This window comes from Orcinus orca, chromosome 16 (genome assembly GCF_937001465.1).
Source record: "Orcinus orca chromosome 16, mOrcOrc1.1, whole genome shotgun sequence".
NCBI lineage: Eukaryota > Metazoa > Chordata > Mammalia > Artiodactyla > Delphinidae > Orcinus > Orcinus orca.
Window position 1 is genome coordinate 10,505,104 of NC_064574.1, and position 23,324 is coordinate 10,528,427.

A 23,324-nucleotide genomic window follows, 5' to 3' on the forward strand; every position below is an offset into this window, starting at 1 on the left:
GGGCGCTGACGCTCAGCCGGGGTTCACCCCAAGCCCGCGGCGCCCCGCGCACCCACCCAACTGCAGCCCGATTCGGTCTTCTCTGCAAACCACCCGGGCGACCCGGGGGCGACACGGCTGCCCGGCCACAGTGGGGACCAGACGCCCAGGGCTGCAGGTGCAAAGGCGCCAGAGCCGGGGAGGCCAAACGCGCCGGCCCAGACCGCAGGGGTGTGAGCTGGGCGCCGGCTGCCGCAGCCCGGGGTGCGCATCCCTCGCCGCCCGTGGTCGCCCAACCCGCGGAGACGCGTGTGCGCCATCCGGCTCCCGGGGGATTCCGCGGGTGCAGGGCCTAGCGGCCCGGGCATCGGGATTGGACCGCTGCTTCCCCCGAGAGCCGCTGATGCAAAGGCAGGTTGGGGCGGCCGAGCCCGGCCAGCGCCCTCTAGGCAGCGGAAGTGGAGCTTGCTTTACATCCGTCCTCCCCGCCTCGCAGAGTTGGGAGAAGGAAGGCTGGGGGGTGTGGAAAAATAAAAGGAAAAGTCCTTGCACCATGTAGACCCGCGCCCCCCTACCCTGGCACCCCGGCCGGCCGGGGACCTCCCAGTCTGCGGCCATGAACGCGAGCAGCGAGGGCGAGAGCTTCCCGGGCTCGGTGCAAAGTAAGTGCTTTTCCGGGCGCAGCGCGCGCTCCGGGGCCCAGTGCGCGCTCCGGGGCCCGGGCCCAAGCACGTCTGCGACGCAGCTAGCAGGCCCGGGGCCCCGAAATCAGGGTGACGGCCTGGAACCGGCGTCTCGGGGACCGCGGCGGGCGCGCCGTGCGGGAGGCGCCGGAGAGGGCTGGCGGGGGGGCCCCAAGCCGGCGCGGGGGCGGGGGCGTTCTCCAGCCTCCGGAGATCTCTTGGAAGGGAATCGTGGGGGAGGGCGTGCCGTTCAGACAGTCGTCACCCCCTTGGGGCATTCCCCGCCCCCCGGCGGAGTTTGGAGGTAGATTCGGGGTAACCGCGGCAACGCTGATGGGAAAAGTTCTGTCTCGGCGGCCCCAAATTCTGGAAGTCTGGGGCTCGGGGACTTTCACAAGGTCTGCCGGCTTACTGCGAAGCCTTTTCCACATTAAAGGTGGAGATCTGAATGGGGAACGGGGCCGTGGTCGTTTTGAGTTTGGGGTTCATTTTAATTTTCTTGTTGAAGACAGCCTTTTTCAAGTCCATGGTTTCGCCCGGAGCATTGTTTCCCAAAGTGTGGACCAGGGACTGAGCGCAAACCAGCCACCTGGGAGCTCGAGCGATTACTTAAAAAAAGAAAAAAGGACAAAAAAAAAAAAAGAAAAGAAAAGCTCTTTGCGCCCCACCCATCAGGTGGCGGGGTGGGCTTGAGGGGAGGAGGGCGGCCTTATCCTGGGCGATTCTGATGCACATAAAGTTTGAGAACCCCTGGCACCTAGTAAGCGTTTAGCTTGTTTGCTGTTACTGTTTACAAGTTTGGAGACATTGGTTTCCAAACTTGGCTGTGTATTCCATGCATAACTTGTGAAAAGCGCAGATTTCCCGAAACCTCAGCCCGCATTCAGCCCACCACCATTATGACTGAGTATCTCCGAAGTGGGGCTCAGACGTGGCCATATTTAAACAACCCCCCACCCCCGGCCCGCCCCCTTATTCTGATGTGGAGACAGGTTTGGAGAACTTTGCAAAGATAAAGGAATTCTTTTTGTTGGTGATACGCACAAATTGTGCCCGTTGTTTGTTACTGGGTCTCAATTAATACAGATTTTCGGAGGGGATACTTTCAAATTCAAATAGGGCACCTCAGTAATAACCTAACCAGGTGACATGCTGGGGGAGGGGATCCCTGTGCTGGCCTTTTACAAGCACCATCTCATTTAATCCTCATAACCATCATATGAAGCAGAAACTTCTCCCCATTTCTTCCTGGGTATCAGTCCTATTTGATCATTAAGGAATCCTCAGCGATGCAATCACTACATCTCTTGATTCCTTGTCTTCCTCTTAGCTTGGGCACCTTAGTAGCTACAGGAAGGCAGTGTTCCAGAGGAGAAGAAAAGTGTCCATTCCTTCCATCCATTGATTTCGGTGTTTGCAAGATGGCTTATAAAACATTACCATGCTCAGCCCAGAGGATCTCTTCATAGCAAGTCAACCAAATTGTATTTCTGCACAGAGATGTCTTGTCTTGGTTGGAAGGGGGAAATTGGACGTAAAGCAAATATTTTATAAATTTTCCAAAAAAGATTATGATGCATGGATGCCAACCATATGTGTACAAAGGTAGTTCTCGTACTGTTTAGACTGGGGAAAATTGGGAATAATATACAAATCTTATAGCTACTGAGAAATTATGAGGCTTGGAAAACATGGAATAATGTGTTGTCATTAAATAATTATTTTATAGAGATTTTAGTGATATAGCACAATGCTTGTGTGATAGCATGTGGGAAAAAGATTAATTTACAATGCACTAGGATCTTAAATAATTTTTAACTGAAAATGAATGGAAGAAAATATTTTGTAATGTTCATGGTACGCGTGGGTGGAAAGATTGTGAGTGATAGCCCTCCTTGCTTCTTCTCTTCCAAATTTTCTGTTATAAACCTGAGTTTCCTTGTAATAAGGCAAAGAAATTTTTTAAAATAAAAAGGTAGTCATATTGGTTAGAGACTTATTAATTGTATTTCTTTATTTAACAAACATTTATATAGCACTTTCTAATATAGTGCCAGGACTGTGGTAAGCGCTTTGCAAATGTTAATACAGTCTTAACTCTTTGTATTATTACTGTTGTGAAATAACGCCTCTGTCAGTTAGGAATGAATTTTGGTTACAAGTAACAAAACTGAACTATACTGGCCTAATGAGAAGTCTAGAATTGGTTGATTCCAAGGTTGATTCAGGGGATCCGTGAAGTAAGCTTTTGTAGAGATCTTAGCATTTATCTCATGGTTATAGTGTGGCTGCAGAAGGCCCTGGCATCACATCTGCATTCAAGGCCAGAAGAAGAGGTGGACAGTGTTAACCATGTCAGATCCCTTTTTATCATGAAAGCCACACTTTTCCCAGAAGCTCCTCCAGCATTGTGCTGGAGGGGTTCCCAAGTATGTAGTGGGCCAAGATTATTTAGACTAGTGGTTCTCATAATGGGATAGGGGGTTGGAATAGTGGGGGCATTAGTTTTCATAATGACTGGGAAGTACAACTACCTTTTAGTTGGGGTAGGAGATGGCTGCTGGTCCTTTGACGTGTAGGGTAGCCCTGCACATTGGAGAACCTTCTCACATAAAATACCACTAGTGCCCCTGTAGGCAATGACCAGGAGCATCACTTGGGTCTGGGTACATTGCTGCTAGGGCAGAACTGGGATTCTGTTTGCAAGAAGAGGGGAATGGAATAGATATTGGGCCAGCAACTAGCTATGTCTGCCGCCATGCCCTTTTTTTTTTTTACCATGAATCTGGTTTGTGTTGTAATTTCAAGCTGTTTGGAATTAATCTGTGACTTCCCCTATGTCCCATGGAGTTCCAGGTGGCACAACAGTGCTGGTTGAGCTGACTCCCGACATCCACATCTGCGGCATCTGCAAGCAGCAGTTTAACAACCTGGACGCCTTTGTAGCTCACAAGCAGAGTGGCTGCCAGCTGACCGGCACATCTGGGGCGGCGCCCAGCACAGTACAGTTTGTATCAGAGGAAACGGTGCCTGCCACCCAGACTCAGACCACCACACGAACAATCACCTCTGAGACCCAGACGATCACAGGTATGGCTGGGGGATGGGGGAGTCACTTAGAGTTGGCCTGGCTATGTCCCGAACGCCTCCACAGAACTTGTTAAAAATATAGATACTCAGGGCCAACCCCCTAGGGTTGCTGATTCATTATTTTTAACAAGCTCCACTGGGAAGCCAGCTGCCCAGCCAGGTTTGGGAACCGCTAGGTTAAAACATTAAGTGGTAGCAGTTATAAATTGTTGTCATGTGGTAAACAAAACAAACAGACAAAAAACAGGTTTCTAAAACAAAAACCTATATACTACGAAAAAAATACTCGCAGGAAATGGTAAAAAGGAAAAGGTGGTAATTTGGGGTGGTGGGAGTATGTGTGTGATGCCTGAATTTGCATTATTTGTCTAAAGGGACAAAAAAAATGTTTAAATTTTTTTTTTTTTAGTTTTTAAATCTATAAACAGGCATTGATGCCTCCCCTCCCTTGTGCTACCAACCAGGAAAACAGAAAAGTTCATCCTAGTTCTTGGTTGTGTCCAAAATAAATTGCAAATGAATGTAAAATTTAAATGTGCAGCATGAAACTGCAAAAGTTCTAGAGCAAAAATTATACACACACAGAGACCCAAACACACACACACACACAGAGACCCAAACACACACACACACACACACACACACACACACACACACACACACACACACACACACACACACACACACACACACACCCCTATACTTATACCTATATAATCTGCCTTACGGGACCAGACAGACTACTTTAAAAATAGGAAGTAAGCCATTTTTGAGATAGTTGGTAGACACACTGCTGGATCCAGTGGGGAAATGGAAAATGTATTTGTTAGCTAAAGGCATTCCAATTTTTAAGTTAAAAATTATATTTATTAATACTGTGCCTGCCAAGGAAGACAGGTTGTGGGATCCCTCCCCCAAAAGAAAAAGAATCATGTGATGAGGTTGTAAATAAAGCTACCATTTTTCCAAAGGAAAAACAATGTATAAAAATGTCTAAAGACAACTGGGGAAAAAATAGCAGCGCGTGTGTGACTAAGGCCTAATGTCCCTCATATATAAAGAACTCCTAAAATTCAATAAAAGAACCAAGCGGAAAAGTTAGCAGAGGGCAGCAGATGATATTCAAGAGCCACTAAACATAAAAGGATGCTCCATTGCCTTAGTAGTTAAAGAAATGCAAATCAAATACTGTTTTCCTTTACTTTCTGGAGATGTAAATTCATATAAACTGGGCAATTTTGTGATATCTTTCAATCTTTAAATCTTACATTTAAAGTCTTCTAAAGTTTAAAATGTACAGAAACATGTTTACCCAGTAAGTGCACTTCTAGGTATTTATCCTATAAAACTTGATAAACAAATGTACATGGGTATTTGCTTAACTTATATACTGTAAAGAAAATGGAACCTTTGTATATATATGTCAAGAGGAAATTAGATGAATAAATACCAGAGATGAATAGTGAATAGTAATCTAGTAATTTATTAGATGAATAAATTCAGACAGTAGAATGTGACTTAGCATTGAAAAGAGAAGCTAGATCTCTGTACAGACATAGATTCTCAAGGTAAGTGTAAAAAAGCATATATATGCATACATACATAGTATTATATTCACGGAAAGCTGCTAGAACAGGAATGAAGCGAGTAATGTTAATGAGAGAAGTAAGCTGTGCATAAGGCATTAGGGAATGGTGAGGACTGTGGTAAAGTAGAGAAAGCTGCTCTTTGGATCCAGTCATATTTGGGTTTTTTTTTTCTGAGAAACTGAAAAATGTAAAACTTCCGAAATTTTAAAACTTTGTTGGCCAAACAGGATACGTCTGTGAGCCTGATTGAGCACACCAACAGCTTCTGACTTGTTCTCAATGTTTTGCAAGCAGTTAATCTGGAGCCGAGGTGTGGAGAACATCTGAAGTGGGGGTACCAACTTTCGCCCTATCAGTTGTACATTGGTGTGGTGTCTGAATTTTTCAGCAACAAGCAAAATTTTGTGGTTGTTTCCTTAATGCCTCCAAAATAATGTTTCTGCTGAATTCCTTAAGCATTGAAATATAATTGATCACCTCACAAACTTTAGTAGGATTACCTTGAGGTCTTCCCACTTTCTCCCGAATTTATTTTAATTCTCATTTTAAAGGAAGTCACCAAGAAAATGTAAAAACTGAAAACCACCTTAGAGATGAGCCTGGTACAACCTTCTCATTTTACAGCTGGACAAAGTAATGCTGCAAGTGGGTATGAGGCATGGCCAGGGTCCCACCACAGGTTCAAGACGGTCCTGGGACTTAAGTGCTTTGGCCCTTACCCTCGTGGTCTTCTCCCTGAAGACTCCGTGTTGGGTTCCCTATCCTCAAACACAAACTCCCAGTAACCTCACACACTGGGTGTGAAGCCTGGGACACAAGGCCCCAGCGTGAGGAGACCTCAAGGCCTACACTTTATTGGTGGCCATTGCATCCTTCTGGGTTCCGAGCCTTTGCTTATGCTGTTCCCTCTGCCTAAAATACCTTTCCTGCCTGCCTGACACCAGCTCAACCTCAAAACTTTAAGGTTCATGACAGACTGCACACAGAGGATCTGGCTCATCTCAGGACATTCCCCTCCCCTCTGAATTGCAATAGCCTTGATGATGTCCTTTCTGTTTTCCAAATGTGCCACATTTCCTCAAGCCTGGGAGCCTTTGTATGTGTTGTTCCCTCTGCCTGGAACTGACTCAATTCTTATGCGTGTGTCAGAGCTGGGCTTAAAGGCATTTCCTCAAAGAGCCCCTCTTTGACAACACACATGCATGTGCACGGTTCTCCCAGACCAGGTCAAGTCCCAGTACTTAATATTTGCAGAACAAACTTCAAGGTCTGTCCCATTGCTGAACCTTAAGCACCATGAAGTCAGGAGCTGCACCCCTCGTGTTCACCGTGGATCCCCGGCACCATATTCTTTGTGGAGTGAATGCACAGTTGCCCAAATCTCACATCTATCAGTGAAGCTGACCCCACACCAAATAACTGCCCCTTCTTTTGTCCTAGTTCTTTGCTCAGAGATGTTCACCCTCCTCTTAGCATTTCCACTACCCTGCCGCCATTCACTCTGGCCATGCCTCAGTTTTGCCAACTGCCCTGTACGCTCAGGCCAGGCCTGGAGCCCTCTTTGTGCCCAGCTCATGGTGGCACCTACTGCACAGAGTTGACAGGAGCTCCAAACTCCAGAGACGGACTGCTGGACATTTATCCCAGTCTGCCATCCTGGCCTGTGGACAAGTCGCTTACTTTGCTTAATTTTCCTCATCTGTAGAAAGGGGTTATAATGGTTCTTAATACTATTAGGTAGTAGAATTAGGTTCCTAATTCATACCTAATATCATTGGGTTATTGTGAGGACTCTGCAGTAATCCACGTAAAGGACCTGGGACAGTATCTCAATAAATGACCGCTTTTATTCATGCAGAGATTAACGCGTGGGGTGAGATTTGCAGGATACCGAGTCTCTGCCGGATCCAGCTGCTCTCCCTGACTGCGCCTGCATTTCTGCCACAAAACAAGCAGAATCTTGCTTTTTTTCCCTTTCTTTAACACTATTTAGTTTGGTTTTCTGGGCCCAACTTCCTCCAGGTTTGGGCTTCAACGTTGCATAGCCGCAGTTTCCAGACCTACCTATGGACCAGGATCCCAGGGGAGCTTGTTAAAGATACTGGTGCCTGGGCTGCACCTCTGAACCCGAATCGCTGAGGCTTAGGCATCTGCATTTTTAACAAGCACCTGGGGGATTCTGGGCCTCGACCCAGTTGGAGGGTCGCTCACTGCCCTAAGTCACAGTCTGACCCCTCACCCTGGCAGATTCCTCCAGATACCCACACCCAGTTATTGTCCTGGGCAGTTTGTCGCTCTTCAGTCCTTGATTAAACGAAACTCTCCCTCACTCAGCTCCTATGTCTTGTCTCAGCCCAGTAATAGTTGGATGTAAAGTAAAGTTTATTCTCTGCTAGCTTTGAAAGCTGCCTACAGTTTGGCAGTTAATTTAAGAACTTTTCTATAAAAGCAGTAAAATTAGATATTGATGCTGGCAAAAAAAAAAAAAAAAAAAAAAAATTAGCATTCTATATGCATTTTCTAAGTTCACGGCTTAAAATCCTGGGGCTTTGGAGTCCGGTCCCCAAGTTTGGTCTTGGCTGCACAGGGCCTTAGGAGCCGTGTGACCGATGCAAATTATAATAGCTCCTGGTGTCTCGTTTTTAAAGTGGGGACAAGAATAAATAGAAAGGCCACAGAATTTGGTAGTGAAGAGTCTAAGGTCCTGAGCCAGACTGCCTGGGTTCAAAGCCCAGCTACCTCACTTGCTAACCAGGTAACCTTGGGCAGGTGACTTAGGGTTTCAGTGTCTTCGTTTCCCCAGCTATAAAATGGAAGTAATGGTGGTTCTCAACCTCAGGGTCCCAGCCGGGCTGCCATGGGCACCTACATGGAAGACACTTAGAGCTGTCAGGGTTAGCTCTCATTACTTACCCAATCAGGGGCTGTGAAAATTAAATGAAACAGCACACGGAAAATTTTGCACAGGGCCTGGCTCATGGCAAGCCCCCAGCCAATATGAGTTGAATTATCACTGGACCTAGAATGATCTTTCCCACCTCTTCTGCTTAATTCCCACTTTTTTAGGTCCCAGGTTAAAAGTCACCTCCACCTAGAAGCTACCTATGATTTCTCCCTCCCCCCCACCGCCCCCACCCCTAAGGTTAGGTTCGTCACTGCTTCCTCGCCTAACACATATCACAGTTGCAATTAATTTGTTATTTCGTAACAAGCAGTCTTTAGCCAGAAAAGTAAATTCAGGTGCTCCTGGGGATCAGGCAGTGGCAGCAAATGCAACAGCGGATCCACTGTGATGGAGAGTGGGCGGGCCTTTGGACAATAAGCAGAGGAGGAGGAAAGCAGCCCCCGAGAGCCAGGAAGCAGCATCAACTGGGCCTTGGTGTTGCTGGGAGCTGGGCTGACTCTCGCTGGTGGGTCGTGCTGTTCTCCTGGTGAACGCAAACAGGTTCACAGAAAGTCTGCAGGAGACAGGGCCACTCTGATTGTGGTGGGACAGGATGAAGACAGAACCCCTCTGTCCTCATACCTGAGCCACGGAATACCAGACATCCCCTCCTCCCCCACTGAGCTGAGTGACACTGCTGCTTTACCTACTACGGCTTTACCTTCTGTGCTTCTCAGTAATAGTCGCTAAGATACCAAATCATAGACTTGTCCCCACCTCCTGACAGCCTCCAACGCAGGCTTCCGTGAACTGTCCCCCCAAAATCATCTAACATGAGCCCCAAACCTCTAATACTCTTTAGGTCCTTTCTAACACCCTCTTACTGAGACCCTCCACGGCTCACGCGGTATGAGGTTTCCTTCGTTATAATGACTAATCAACCTATCCAACTACAGGTGTGTCCCTGGTGGTCTTTGGCCAGAGGTCATTGACCTAGGGAAACCCACCTAGTTGATTTTGAAAGCCTTAAAAAAAAATTCTGAGGGCTCAGTTTGGCTTGTGGGCCCCCAACTAGTAGTTTAATATCTAGTTTACTAGACTGTAAATCTCCCTGGAGCAGGAACTAATCAGTCTTGTTTTCCTGCCACCCAGCACCAGGCCTGGCACATCCTAGGCACTCAGTAAAACAGTTACCAAATGAATGCAGGAAAGGGCAGCTGTAAGGATTAACTTCATTAAATGTGCATGAAGTTCATGGCGTGGCACCTGCCCCATCATCGGGGCCCCGTGAGGGCAGCCCTGGGGCTGTCGTGTGCCAGATGCTGGAGCCGAGATAATGGAGATGCTTCCCGTGGAGAATTCCAGGCTCATCAGGGAGGGGAGGAGAATTTAGTTGTAAGACATACAAACCCAGCCATCTGTGACAAGTACAGCCTTGTGCAGAGAGTTCATGGAGTAGATTGGTCCCAGCGGGGAAAGCCAAGGGAAGAAATGATGAGTGAGATCGAATGTATAATAGGCCTTGAGAACCTCACCTGCCTTGTGGAGGAAGATGGGGGGCCACTTCCTCCTGGTGGTCTGGAGGTGGAGAAGCTGATCTTGCTTCTGAAGGCGAGATCTGATAACAGTGGCAGGAGATGACACGGGGAGTATGGGGTAGCAGCCCTGCTTTGATCTGGCCTTTATTGTGAAGAAACTGGGGAGCCGTTGAAGGTTGCCGAGCGTGTGAGTTATTAGTAAGGCAAACGATGTAATGATTTGCCGGGAGAATCTGGCAATAATAATAATAGCTAATTCTCATGTACTGCTCATTATGTGCCGTGTACTTTTTTTTTTTTAATACTTAGCCGCGTTGGGTCTTCATTGCTGCACGTGGGCTTTTTCTAGTTGCAACGAACGGGGGTACTCTTCGTTGTGGTGCACGGGCTTCTCATCGTGGTGGCTTCTCTTGTTGCCGAGCACGGGCTCTAGGCACGTGGGCTTCAGTAGTTGTGGCACGGGGGCTCAGTAGTTGTGGCTCGCAGGCTCTAGAGCACAGGCTCAGTAGTTGTGCACGGGCTTCGTTGCTTCACGGCATGTGGGAACTTCCCGGACCAGGGCTTGAACCCGTATCCCCTGCATTGGCAGGCGGATTCTTAACCACTGCACCACCAGGGAAGCCCGCCATGTGTTTTTTAAGTACTCTATATATGAAGTCGTTTTTCACGTTTTAAATTGTTATGAATTTAAATTTTACATTTCATTTTAAAAATTAACTTTTCACAACATAAATTAGGTACTAAGAATTATTATCCCCATTTTACCCATAATGAACTAAAGCACAGAGGAATTAAATAACTTGACCAAGGTGACAGAGCCAGAAAGGGGCAGAACGGGGCCTGAAAGCCAGGCTACCTGGCCGAGGAGTCTGCACTTGACTGCACCACATCACCCCTTAGGAAAGGCCTCATTGCAGTGTTTCTCAAAAGAACCACATGGAGCTTTGGTGAAAAATGCAGACACCCAGCCCCCTCCCTTAAGCGTACCATCTGGGTGGGTCTGAGCAGGGTCCTGGGAATCTGGACCAGCCAGTGAGGGCTTGGGTCAGTTCAGATGCTTTCAGTTGCTCTTAACAGCACTAAACTACAAGAGGGCTGGATTGTAAAACATTCCTTACCTCAGAACACGAACGGCAGGGCAGACCCGGGGTCTTTGCATCTTCTTGCTGTCCTCGGCAGTAGTCCTCCTCATGGCCACAAGGGGGCTGCTGCTGCTGCTTTCAGCCTCAAGTCTTCACTCAGCCCTGCCCATGGATGGGGAAAGGCGCGGCTTCGCTTTACCAGAGAGGAAATGCTTCTCCAGAAATTCTAGATCCCATTGGCTAAGATGCCCCGTTCCACTGTCTTGGAAGAAGCCAGGCCAGCAAGGGACAAGGAGGAGGGGCTTAGCAGTGGAATCCAATCCCGAGGCCCCTCTGGACAGCCACACTCCTGCCACTACCCTGTTAGAATAGTCTAGAGCAGGAGTTCTCAAAGCTGGTATGCAGAAGAATTACATGGAAAACTTGTTAAAAATCAGCTATAAATATACCCAGACTATACCTAGATCTCGGCATCAGAATCTTTGGTACATGATCAATTTTGAGAACCACTGGACCAGGAGGAGAAAGACAAGAAAGGATGGAAATCTTTCAGTGGCAGGGTCAGGCACGTAGGTGCTTCTTTTTTCAGAATGAAAGTCCACGTCAAGCCGCGTATCTTCGCCCCAATTCCTAATTCCAGGGCAAGGGGGTCTGATTGGTCCAGCGTTTGTGCAGGTGTCTGCTTCCAAACCAATCAGCTGCGGCAGAGAGAGGGGGTGAGGGTCACCCTTGGGACGGGGGACAGATGGGCTGATGTGCTGGGGCAGGTGTGGACCACATTCAGGAAAACCCTTTGGAAGAACATGAGAAGACTTTTCCTTACAGAGAGAGGTGGATTTTTCTCCCAGCAGGTGAATTCTGAGTTTGCATTTGAATCAAGACCCCTAAGTGTGAGTCCTAATAAGCATGGCCTATACTGGAAGAAACAGGAACAAACAAACGATAGATTTGACGATATGACAATGAAGCAATTTCCTTAATCTGTAAAGATCGGGTGTTCCCCGGTGACTTAGTGGATAAGAATCGACTTGCCAATGCAGGGGACACGGGTTTGATCCCTGGTCCAGGAAGATCCCACGTGCCGCGGAGCGACTAAGCCCGGGTGCCACAACTACTGAGCCTGTGCTCTAGAGCCCACAAGCCACAACTACTGAGCCTGCACACCACAACTACTGAGCCTGCCCTCCAGAGCCCACGTATTGCAACTACTGAGCCCACGAGCTACAACTACTGAAGCCTGCATACCTAGAGCCTGTGCTCCGCAACAAGAGAAGCCACCACAATGAGAAGCCCATGCACCGCAACGAAGAGTAGCCCCCACTCACTGCAACTAGAGGAAGCCCGCGCGCAGCAGTGAAGACCCAACGCAGCCATAAATAAATAAATCTGTAAAGATCATTTACAAGTCAATGAGAAAAACGTAAAAATTCAATAGAAAAAAAAAGAGCTAATAGCATGATTAGGCAGTTCATAAAGAAGGTATATGAATGAATAAAATATGGTGGAAAAGAGATTCATCTTCACCAATTATTAATGAAACGCAAATTAAACTAAAATGATCTCATTTTGTCCTGTCAAATAGTCTGTGTGATAGCCAAGGTGAAGGGGAGAATGTACATTGATTTAGATTTTCTGGAAGGATCTCATAATTATGAATCACCAAGCAATAAAATGACCATTCCATTTTGACCTGGTTCTTCAGCTTACAGGAAGGTATCGAGAGAAACTAGAGATAAGTTAAAATTTTTGGATAGGTATTATTTATAAAGGTAAACACCTAAAAACCAACTCATTGTCCAAAACGGGGGAATGGTCAATTTAACTGTGACAACCAACATGATGGCGTATTATGTAGCCATAAGAAATTGTGTTTTGGGTGGATGATAACGTGGCAGAATGCTTTCACATAGCAAAATTGTTTAATAAAATTGCTTAATTGTTTAATAAAAAAGAAAAGAATACAAAACAATTTAAGCCATGACTCCAGTTTTATACTCTTAAAATCTATGTAAAAAGGCTACGTTAGTCATTTGGTCCATCATTAATTCAACCAATGTTCTCTGAGCCCCTGCACTGCCAGCGTCTGTGTGAGGTTCTGGGAAACAGTGATGGAGAGAAACAGGTGTTGTCCTCACCTGGCTCATCCAACCAAAGGAGGAGAGGATGGTCATTAAATACTTTCCCAAATAACTATTTAATTACAGTAGAGATAAGTACTTTGGGGGAAAAGTACAGTATTTAATGAGCATATCATGCAAGGGGGTATACTGCCATATGGGGACAGCACTGGGCAGGTTTTCTTCTCTACACTTTTCTGTACTCCCTAGATCTTCTACCATTGGTGTTTACTTTTGTTTTGAAAAAATAATACATTTTTAATTTTAAAAAAGAGAAAAGGTTTTTAAAAATGGAGTTTTTAAGTCAAAGAAGAGAAGCGAGAAGCAAAGTGGCTTGGGAGACGTGGAATCTTCAGCTATTTGAAGAACAGTTTTGTGGGAGGAGCTACAGTTGGCCCATGTGAGCCCAGCGGATCTAGGACACCAGTGGATCCCAACCACAGAGAGAGATTTTGGTTCCCTGTGAAATTCATGTGACATTCTTACTTTTTAAGCAACAACATGAGTGAATAACTGAACACCCAAGGTGCTCCTGCTACAGACCAGGACTGCATAGAACAAACCGCGTGTTTCAGATACGCACCTGGGCACACGGGCAAGCCAGGGAGGGCCCAGGGGGCAAAAACAAAACCAAAGGCCGGCGTGAGGCTGTGAGCTGCTGGGGGTTGTTAGGGGAGGGCTGGGGGAGCTGATCTCACTAAGCACTGGACTTGATTATAAGAGCCATTGAGAACATTCTCCCCTGGGGATAGGTCATGCCTCTGCTGGAAGCAGTTCCCCCCTCAGCAGATCTGGGTGCTTGGGGTTGACCCTGCTGCCTTCACTTCTGCTGGACACTCAGATTCCCCAAGGCCACTGCCACTATTTATGCCAAATCTGAAGACAGACAAGGGACCCCCCCCACCAAATGATCCCTGCATTTGGGTGCCTGACTCCCTATGCTTCCTGCCGCCTCCCCCAAGACACCAAAAGCATAGGCAACAAAGGCAAAAATGGGCACGTGGGACTGCATCGAACTTCTGTGCATCTAAGGAAACAACCAGCAGAACGTAAAGGCAACCTACTGGACGGGAGAAAATATTTGCAAACCATATATCTGAGAAGGGGTTACTATCCAGAATACTCTCGTGTTTCCACTTTGCCGTGACTCACCACGAAAGGGATGCTGAGGCTTACGGTGGAGGGGCAGGTGGACAGTTAGGGGACGAAGCCCCATCGATCTCCCTGGAGGGCGGGAATCCCAGGCTCAGGATCATTCAGGACCCAGCACTTACCTCCCCAGGAGGGTTACGGACTCCACAGCTGAGCTGAGCCATAGGGAGGGCCTGGCCACTGTCACAACCCCTCCCCACCCCAGCGTCTTCCAGCCTTTTTTGTTCAAAAAGTGGTAGAGCAGAAAGTTGGGAAGTCATGGTAGCGTGAACAGCCATCCTAGTTTTAGCACTGAAGGTCCTGTATCCCGGGGAACCCTCAGTCCCAGGCAAACGAAGGCAGTTGGTCTCCCTGAGTCTTGATCATATTCCTGTTGAAAGTTTGATGCCCAGTTCTGCTCAAGGGTAGTAACTCACATTTATTAAGACTCAGCTGTGGACATATCCTGTGCTACTGATGCTCTCATGAAACTTTGCAATAACCTTATGCAGTGGGCACAGTGATTATCCCCACTTACAGGCAAGAAAACGGAGGCTCAAAGAAGTCACGTGACTGGCCTGAAGTCCCACACCTAGGAAGTAGCTGAACCTAGACTTTTATCAGTTCAAAGATACATTGTAACATCTGAAATGGGGGTGCACCTTGGAATCAAGGAGATAGCTGCCAGCCAAGAGGCAGTCACCAAAAAATTGTCTTCACGCGCTGGGAAACCTTGATTGCATTGTCATTGATCACTTTTTTGGTCACTTTGGCAGAGTTGTGTGCATTTTTTGGCGCTACATTTGTTGGGTTTAATTGCTGTTTGAAATGTCTTCTGCGATGTTGCAGGATGATTCAGATAGAAGATGAAAAGTAACTGTGCCCAGAAAGATCTGGAAACAGTAGCAGCGGGTCAGTTTGATATTAATGAAGCAAATATTTGTTGCTGGAGGAACAGCTGTAGTTTTTGCAAAGCAACAACCAAGAAAGATGGAGTCCCTCAATTAGACAAAGCCGGGTTAAGGTTTGCTGCTGAGATGCCTGGAAAAGGATCCCTTACACCAGTGGTTCTCAAACTTGAGCCTGTATCAGAATCACGTGGGCAGCTTGTGAGATTGCTGGGTCCACCTGAGAGTTTCTCATTCAGTAGGTGGGGGTGGGGCCCGAGAATTGCCTCTGTAGCGAGTTCCTAGGTAAGTCCAGTGCTGCTGGCTGGGGACCATGCCTTGAGAACCAAGCAGAGCAGAGGAAGCAGGAGCAATAGCTAATCCCGCAGAGTAGATGAAACATCTCAACAAGAGGCAGGTGTGGTTGGTTAAAGCATCAAAGAGACTTGGTGTGAAGATGGAACATGAGTTTGTAAGACTCTTTCGACCAGCTTTAAACAGAAGCCACTTCCCCCGACGTATTTCAATTGAGGAAAATGGAAACCATGATTTTGCTCAAATACCAAATACTGATAGAACCCAGCTTATTCTTTGACATGCGTTGGAATGAAGTTGTCATTGCCAAAGGTGCCCAAGGAGTACAGGTCAGGAACCTGAGTTTCCTATCAAGTATCCGAAGAAATCTAAAAGAATTCATTCAACGAATACTATAAAATGTCTAAGGAATATCTGTACATATATAAATACCTAAGGAATATGAAAACATTGCATTATAATGTGTTGAATAGGCAACTTTTAAAAATTTATTGTGTGTAAAATAATGCTGCATCTTACAGTCTATAACATCTTAGATTCAAAGAAAGATGATGTTTGTTTTAAGAGAAACTGTAATTAACACCTCAAACCTGTGGAGGGAGTATTACTGCTTCAGGCAAAGCCAAAATAGGGAGTAATGTCAGGCCCATGTTGATTTAAAGAAGTGTACTCTGTAAGTACAATGGCAGAAATGTCAAAGGGGGTGCCTCAGTGACTGAGGTTTGGAAACAGAAGAGGACGTTGGCTCTCAAAGCCATCATTAGGGCCGCTCAGCCTGACAAGTTCATCTAATGAACAGGCCCCGTGGTTGTATTTGCTCCTATTTGAAGCCACATCTCCATGTGACGATTACATGTAACAAAGGAAGAAAGAAAATACATATTCCCAAACCCTAAATTTAATTAACAAAGTAGTCAAAAGAACTATGATTGAAAAAAAGAAAAAAGAAATTTGAGACTGCCTGTTTTACCTGTTATAATGACAAGGTTAAAGACAAAGATGATAAAGATGTTTGGTCTCCTTTTTATTCTTTTCTCCTCAAAATTTCAGTAAGAATACAAGGTTTGTTTGTTTGTTTTAGGAGTACTTGTGTTAAAAAGTATTTATGTTTAGAGAGTATTTGTAGTTTTGCCCAGAATTCCTTCAATCAGTTCCTTTCCAGTTGTTTGTTAGGATTTTGTGATAAAGCTTATGAAAGTAATGCTTTTGGCTGAAGTTAACAGAAAACCTACCTGGTAAATGGTAGGGACATTTCTTTTTTATTTAGTAAGTCTAGATTTGAATGGTTTTCAGGGCTCTGGCTCAACATCTGGTTTTCTTGCTCTCCCTTTATGGTTACAGAATGGCTGCCACAGATCCAGACATCACGTCCTCACTCCAGCATGTCCAAAGACAGAAAGTGGGGCAACCAGGGCAGCAAGAATGAGCTTTCCTCAACTACCTCTCTTTCTGCCCCCACCTTTTCTTCAAGTCAGGGAGAAAATCTTTTCCAAAAGCCCTGCAGCAGATGTTCTCTAGTGTCTCATGGGCTAGAACGGGGTCACATGATCACTCCTAAGCAGCAAGGGAGACTGGGAAAGCAATATTAACATGTTCATTCTCTACAAAGGAAGGTGGGCAAAGGGAATATCTATTGGGTATTCATATTATGAAAATTAATAATCATCATATCTTTTAGTTTCAGCTCCAGAATTTGTTTTTGAACATGGCTATCAAACATATCTGCCCACAGAAAGCAACGAAAACCAGACAGCCACTGTCATCTCTCTCCCTGCCAAGTCACGAGCCAAAAAGCCCACAGCCCCAACTGCTCAGAAGAGGCTTAACTGTTGCTATCCAGGTAAAGGCAGCATATTGTCCTACTTTTGTAGAGAATGTGACACTTAACAGGTCCAGGACTCGAACTCGTGAATTCCTGACAATTGGATGTAGATGTGCTCCAAACTGCTTGGCTTAAAAAAATCAACCCACAGCATTTGCATCATCACATACGACCTGTCTCTCACTGTCTCTGGTCACCATGCACTGGGCTCTAAGACTTTTATAGCCATGGGCCTTTCTTTGAATGGGACTAGTGAAGATTTAAGATTACTGTGAATTTTTCTTTCTGTGCTGTAACTTAGGAAGACATCCAGAAAAATTATTCCTTCCTTACTTTAAAAAAAAGAAAAAAGAAACCTTTAGGGGGCTTCCCTGGTGGCGCAGTGGTTGAGAGTCCGCCTGCCGATGCAGGGGACACGGGTTCATGCCCCCGTCCGGGAGGATCCCACATGCCGCGGAGCGGCTGGGCCCGTGAGCCATGGCCGCTGAGCCTGCGCGTCCAGAGCCTGTGCTCCGCAATGGGAGAGGCCACAGCAGTGAGAGGCCCGCGTACCGCAAAGAAAAAAAAAACCTTTAGGGAAGGCAAGGAAAATTTCAGACTTAAGGAAAAGTTGCAAAAATAGCACAAAAAATTTCTGTGTACCTTTCGTCTGGATTTCCCAAATATTAGCATACTATGTTTGCTTTGTTATTCTTTCTATATATACATATATTTCCCCCAAAGTTGCAGACATGATGTCCCTTTACCCCTAAGTACCTCAATGTACATTTCCTAGAAACAAGAATATTCTTTTATATAACCACAGTACAATCATCAATATCAGGAAATTAATATTTATACATACTATTATCAAACTGCTGACCTTATTAAGATTTTACCAGTTGTCTCACTAATGTTCTCTGTATCAAAAGGAAAACTGGTCCAGGATCCAGTTCATAATACACATTGCATTCAGTTTTCATGTATCTTTAGTTTCCTTTAATCCTAAGCTTTTGTCTTTCATGACCTTTGACAGTTTTGCAAAGCACAGGCCAGTTATTTCATATTGAATAAAATGTTCGTCACTTTGGGTTTGTCTGATGTTTCCTCATGATCAGATGTAGGTGAAGCAATTTGAGCAGGAAGTACAGACGAGATATTATGTACTTGGTACCTGGTATCAGGAGCACCCTGATACCTGTTGGTCCCATTACTGTGGGATTAACTTTCATCACTTGGTTAAGGAAGTTTCTGCCAGGCTTCTCCATTCTAAAGTGACTGTGTTTCCCTCTGTCATTGATTTTTCCTTGCCTTTTCTTAAGGTTGCCAGTTCAAGACTGCCTATGGCATGAAGGACATGGAGCGTCATTTAAAAATCCACACGGGTAAGTGGTTCACACACATCCCTTCTCTGTGCTGGGAGCTGGGGATCCGGACAAGTCAGACACATGATATGATGCAGAACCTCACTGGTCATCATGGGAATACAAACACAAATGAAATAAAAACGAGATGCTGTTTCTACACGTGATTTTGGCAGAAAATGTTTAGAGCAATAAAATCCAGTGCTGCAACAGATATGAGAAAACTTAGAAGTGGAAATGTGAACTGGTACAGACACTTTGGAAATTGATCTGCCAGAATTAATTTAAATGCACATATTCTTCTCATTTGGAGGAGATGATCCTGTAAGTAAGTGTGTGTGTGTGTGTGTGTGTGTTTGTGGTGTGTGTAATGACTGGTAAACAGACGAAGGAGGGGGAGAATAGTGACTTTTCATTTATGTATCTTTACACTGCATCATTGGATACCTGAGTGTGTTTTGCAATTTTGAAAGGGGAATTTAATAAATACTTTTTTTAAAGGAGAGAAAAAAAGGATTGCATGGAAAAAGAAAAGTGTGATTATTTCTGGTGATTTTAATTTTCTCTAATGTATTATTTTTATGTCTCTCAGACCTTCTGCATGGAGAAGGAATTGCTTTTAGACTATTTTTCCTGAAGTATTAGATGCTCATAATTCAGATGATACAGTCATATATAAATTCAGTGAGTGTCAACGTGTATAAGGGAGGGACACTGAAATTTGGCGTGGGCATCCCTAATTGCCCAAATTCTGCTACTTAGCCTCAGATAAAATATCTGGAAGATAAAATAAAGAAGATAAAATATCTAGCAGTTATCTCTGATACTCCTTGGCCACGGCCAACGATTGCCTTGTTGCACTGGGATCACCATCATATCTAATCCGCCTCACGGCGTCATGTCATTTGGATTTCTTCTAGTTATCACAATCTGAAGTTATTAAGTTTTAGGTATTGGTAAGCATTCTCAATGTAACAAGCAATGAATCTCTCCTGGTGGGTGCCCTGTGTTGAAGTTCCATCAGTCACACGTAGCATATTCATCATTGTAAGAGTAAAGTGCTGTCATTATGCATGATAATCGGGGAAGCATTATAAAATTGTAAGTGAGGACAACACCCTGGAGTCCATCGCTGCAAATCTTCAGGAAGCATCCTCTACTCACAGTTAGCCACGCTTGGGTTTGTAGGATGATTTCTGCATAACTGCAGCATCTCCGTCAATATCTTCAAGTCAGAGAGTTGACAAGGTGTACTTACCTTAGTTACTTCCGGAGAGGAGCTCATGGCCAGGAACAGCAAGAGTGGGGCTCTTTACCAGCAGAGCTGGCCGTAAACCATCCAGCTCCACCGACATCCGGCATCTGCTCCGTGTTGCACATACACAGGATGGTGCCCACAGAAGCTGTTTAGCAGCTGTCAGTAATGAGAAATTATTGTTCCTGGATTTTTTAATTTGACTGTGAACATTTTTAATAATAAAATTACAATCTTGGGCTTCCCTGGTGGCGCGGTGGTTGGGAGTCCGCCTGCCGATGCAGGGGACACGGGTTCGTGCCCCAGTCCGGGAAGATCCCACACGCCACGGAGCGGCTGGGCCCGTGAGCCATGGCCGCTGAGCCTGCGCGTCCGGAGCCTGTGCTCCGCAACGGGAGAGGCCGCAACAGCGAGAGGCCCGCGTACCGCAAAAAAAAAAAAAAAAAAATTACAGTCTTTAATATACTTCTAGATGTATTCTTAAATCCCAGATGTTTGTTCTATGAGGACAGTGACCAACTTTGGCTGACAATTGATTTTAGCACTTAGCTATTTAGGATTTGGCCAAAATGCATGTTTGATATGTAAAGAGTGAAAATCCTGACTCACAACCCACATCCTTCTTATCTGACACATGCCCAAAAGTCACCAGTCTTAATAGTCCAGTGTGTCTCATTCTTAAATTTTGGCATGTGTATACCAGGCTTAAAAACGCACAATTTACTTTTTCCATCTCTTATTAAGTTAATAATATATACACTCTCTGCAGCTTTCTGTTTCTCCTTTAATGCTGGATGTCTTTCCGTGTCCGTATGCATGTGTCTACTTCATTCTTTTCGATGGCCAAGTAGGAAATTGGTTCAATAATTTATAGTACATTTACAGTATTGTACATTACAATACCTCAGCCTTAAAAATCATGTTGTAGAAATTTAATGATGTGAAAATGATTGAAATTATTTTAAGTGCAAGAAAGTAGTCAGTGGAGAGGCAGTGTTGCATTTGGCTAAGAAAGCAAGACTGTCCTGGGTTCTAATCCCAGTTGTTGAGAGAATTAAGTAAAATCATTCAGAGGCACAGTACCTTCCAAAAAATAAGGGTTTAAATTGATGTTGGCCAAGAAGGTTTTTGTACCCCAAAATGTGCACACACACATACAAGATAATTGGAAAAGTAGATATCAAAAAATTAGCAGTTGTTCACGGGTGGCAAGTTGACAATGTGCGTTAGTGAGTACAGTTTAAGCTGCTGTAGCAAAACGGCCCAGCACCAGCTCACACAAGGTGGGGGTTTATGTCTGTCTCACGTAGCTGTCCAGAGGTAAGCAGGTGGTCTAGGCAGGTAGGCAGCTCTGTCCCCATCATCCAGGGACTTAAGTTCTCTCTCTGTATTACAGTACGTTAGGTTACGTATCCACCATCTGCAGGTATGCTGTCCTCACCTGCTTGTTCACCCTCATGTCTTGGTAACAGCTGGCAAGACAGGTGGAAAGAGAAAAAGTAAAAGGCAAGCCATTTCCTTTTACGAAAGGGACACATTTACCTTCTCTGCCATTTGATTAATGAGGACTCCATCGCAGAATCACCCCTGGCTGCGAGTGAGGCCGAGAAATGTATTCTTTGGCTGGTCAGACGTGAGCTGTACTAAAACTTAGAGATTCTGAGTTTTAGGGTGTGTCTGTTATGAAAAAGAAAAAAGAGCTAATGGGTATGAGACAATGTTTCTTATTTTACTTAGCTGTACTTTAAAATTCTTGAGTTGCCTTCTATTTTAAATTGATAAAGAAAGAATTCATCTTCAATGTAGGAAAAATTAGAAAATACTAATAAACAACATAGAAGAAGCAATTCCTTCTCTCCCAAGACGTTAGCTCTTTGCCCGTCATCCGTGTAGTTTTGGGGCGGGGGGGTTCTAAATATCCTTGGGTGACTGTGTCTTAAGCTTTTCATAAGGCAGTGGGAAATAAGCCTTTTTCCCTTTTCATCTTGTTTCCTGATGCCATGTGTGCACGTTTGAAGGAGACAAACCCCACAAGTGTGAAGTCTGCAGCAAGTGCTTCAGCCGGAAAGATAAGCTGAAGACCCACATGCGGTGCCACACGGGCGTGAAGCCCTATAAGTGCAAGACGTGTGACTACGCTGCTGCAGACAGCAGCAGCCTCAACAAGCACCTGCGGATACATTCCGACGAGCGGCCCTTCAAATGCCAGATCTGCCCCTACGCCAGCCGCAACTCCAGCCAGCTCACCGTACACCTCCGGTCCCACACAGGTACGTCCTTCATGTGGTCCTTACGCTGCGCTCCCAACTGCCTGTTGCCTAAATCACCGGCACCTTCAAGCACTGAGTCACAACCTAAGTAAAGGACCTGGGCACGTTAGTTCATCCCGTGGTTTGCAGTTTTGCTTTTCATCTGCTCAGAAGTCGCTTTCTCTGTAAAATAGGGAAGAACATCAAGGTTATAACTTTATACACATCTTTATGTAGCTTTAGACCCTATTCACTAGTATTTACTTGAGGAGGTGCGCTAAATGAAATATAGATATAAGCAGTGCATTTTTAATCAGTGTCTGCATAACGTATGGTTAGGCATTTCAGTCGTCTTTTGAAGACTGCTCTGATCAGTTCAGCATGGGACAGCTTGATGAAAAAACTCAGCTGAGTAGGTAACTTAACAAATGATGTATGTTTTCCTTTTAGCAAGTGTGTCTCTTCGCTTTCGATACAGTGGTACTGTGTAACCACCACAAAATCTCAGCAGCATATTATAAAAGCATTTATTGCTCATGTACTTCAGGTCAGCAGGGAGTTGGCTAGACATTCCATTGATCTTGGCTGGGCTTAATCACATGTGTGGGAAAGGCTGGGTGTCCACTGACCCTGGCTGGGGATCTGCTGGCTGTCTCCTTGCCTTGGCTGGGGCAGTCTGGCTCTGCCCACATGTCTCATAGCCTCCCTCTGGGACCAGTGGGCTACTCCAGGCTTGTCCTTCTCATGTCAAGGGCAGACCTCTGCATGGAAGACAGAACAAGTATGCCCCAATGTGTAAGCTCATTTCAAGCCTCTGCTTGCATCCCATTGGCTAAAGTAAGTTAAATGGTTGGGCCTGGTGTCAACGGGTGGGGCTGAGCTCACCCACAGTGGAAGGTCATCCCAGGGTTACATGGCAAAGGCCATTTTTGCACCAACCATCATTCTCCAGTTCACCCCACCATCATTCACATCTCTCTGACATGCAGACGCATTCATGGCCTCCCAAGACCCACACAAGTCTAGCCAATCATAGGATCAGGAACTTGCAGTCTCCATCAGGTATAGATATGGCTTCTCTTGACCTAGAGCCTTCTGCAATAAAAAGACAAAGCTGTCTGTCCCCACGCTCCCAGCATGCAGCGGTGAAACGCAGCCAGGATACTTAGAATATTCCTCCTGTTCCAAAGGGGAAGAACAGGAGGCGCTTGGCAGTCACTGGTGCACAGATTGCTGAAATCCCTCTGGGCAGGTGTTTCCAGGTCCCTCCACTCTGGGAACAGGGAATGTTTCTTGATTAGGCGTTGACTCGACCGCGTGCTTTTTGACTCTGCTCCCTGGAGCAGCCTTTCATCACCTC

The 23,324-nt window shown here is 45.6% G+C and overlaps 1 protein-coding gene across 7 annotated transcripts in view; it reads left to right on the forward strand.

Moving 5' to 3' along the window:
* Positions 1–23,324, forward strand: part of ZFP64 (ZFP64 zinc finger protein) — a 75,843-nt gene continuing 52,519 nt past the window's right edge. For 2 of the 7 annotated variants that reach the window (XM_049700015.1, XM_049700014.1), the window contains exons 1-5: positions 648–1,098; positions 3,519–3,752; positions 16,974–17,135; positions 18,419–18,481; positions 21,734–21,985. In XM_049700015.1, coding sequence (XP_049555972.1) covers positions 996–1,098; positions 3,519–3,752; positions 16,974–17,135; positions 18,419–18,481; positions 21,734–21,985 — 814 coding nt within the window. In that variant the 5' untranslated portion in view covers positions 648–995. The other 5 variants (XM_033411214.2, XM_033411215.2, XM_004282909.3 and 2 more) reach the window with 5 other exon arrangements.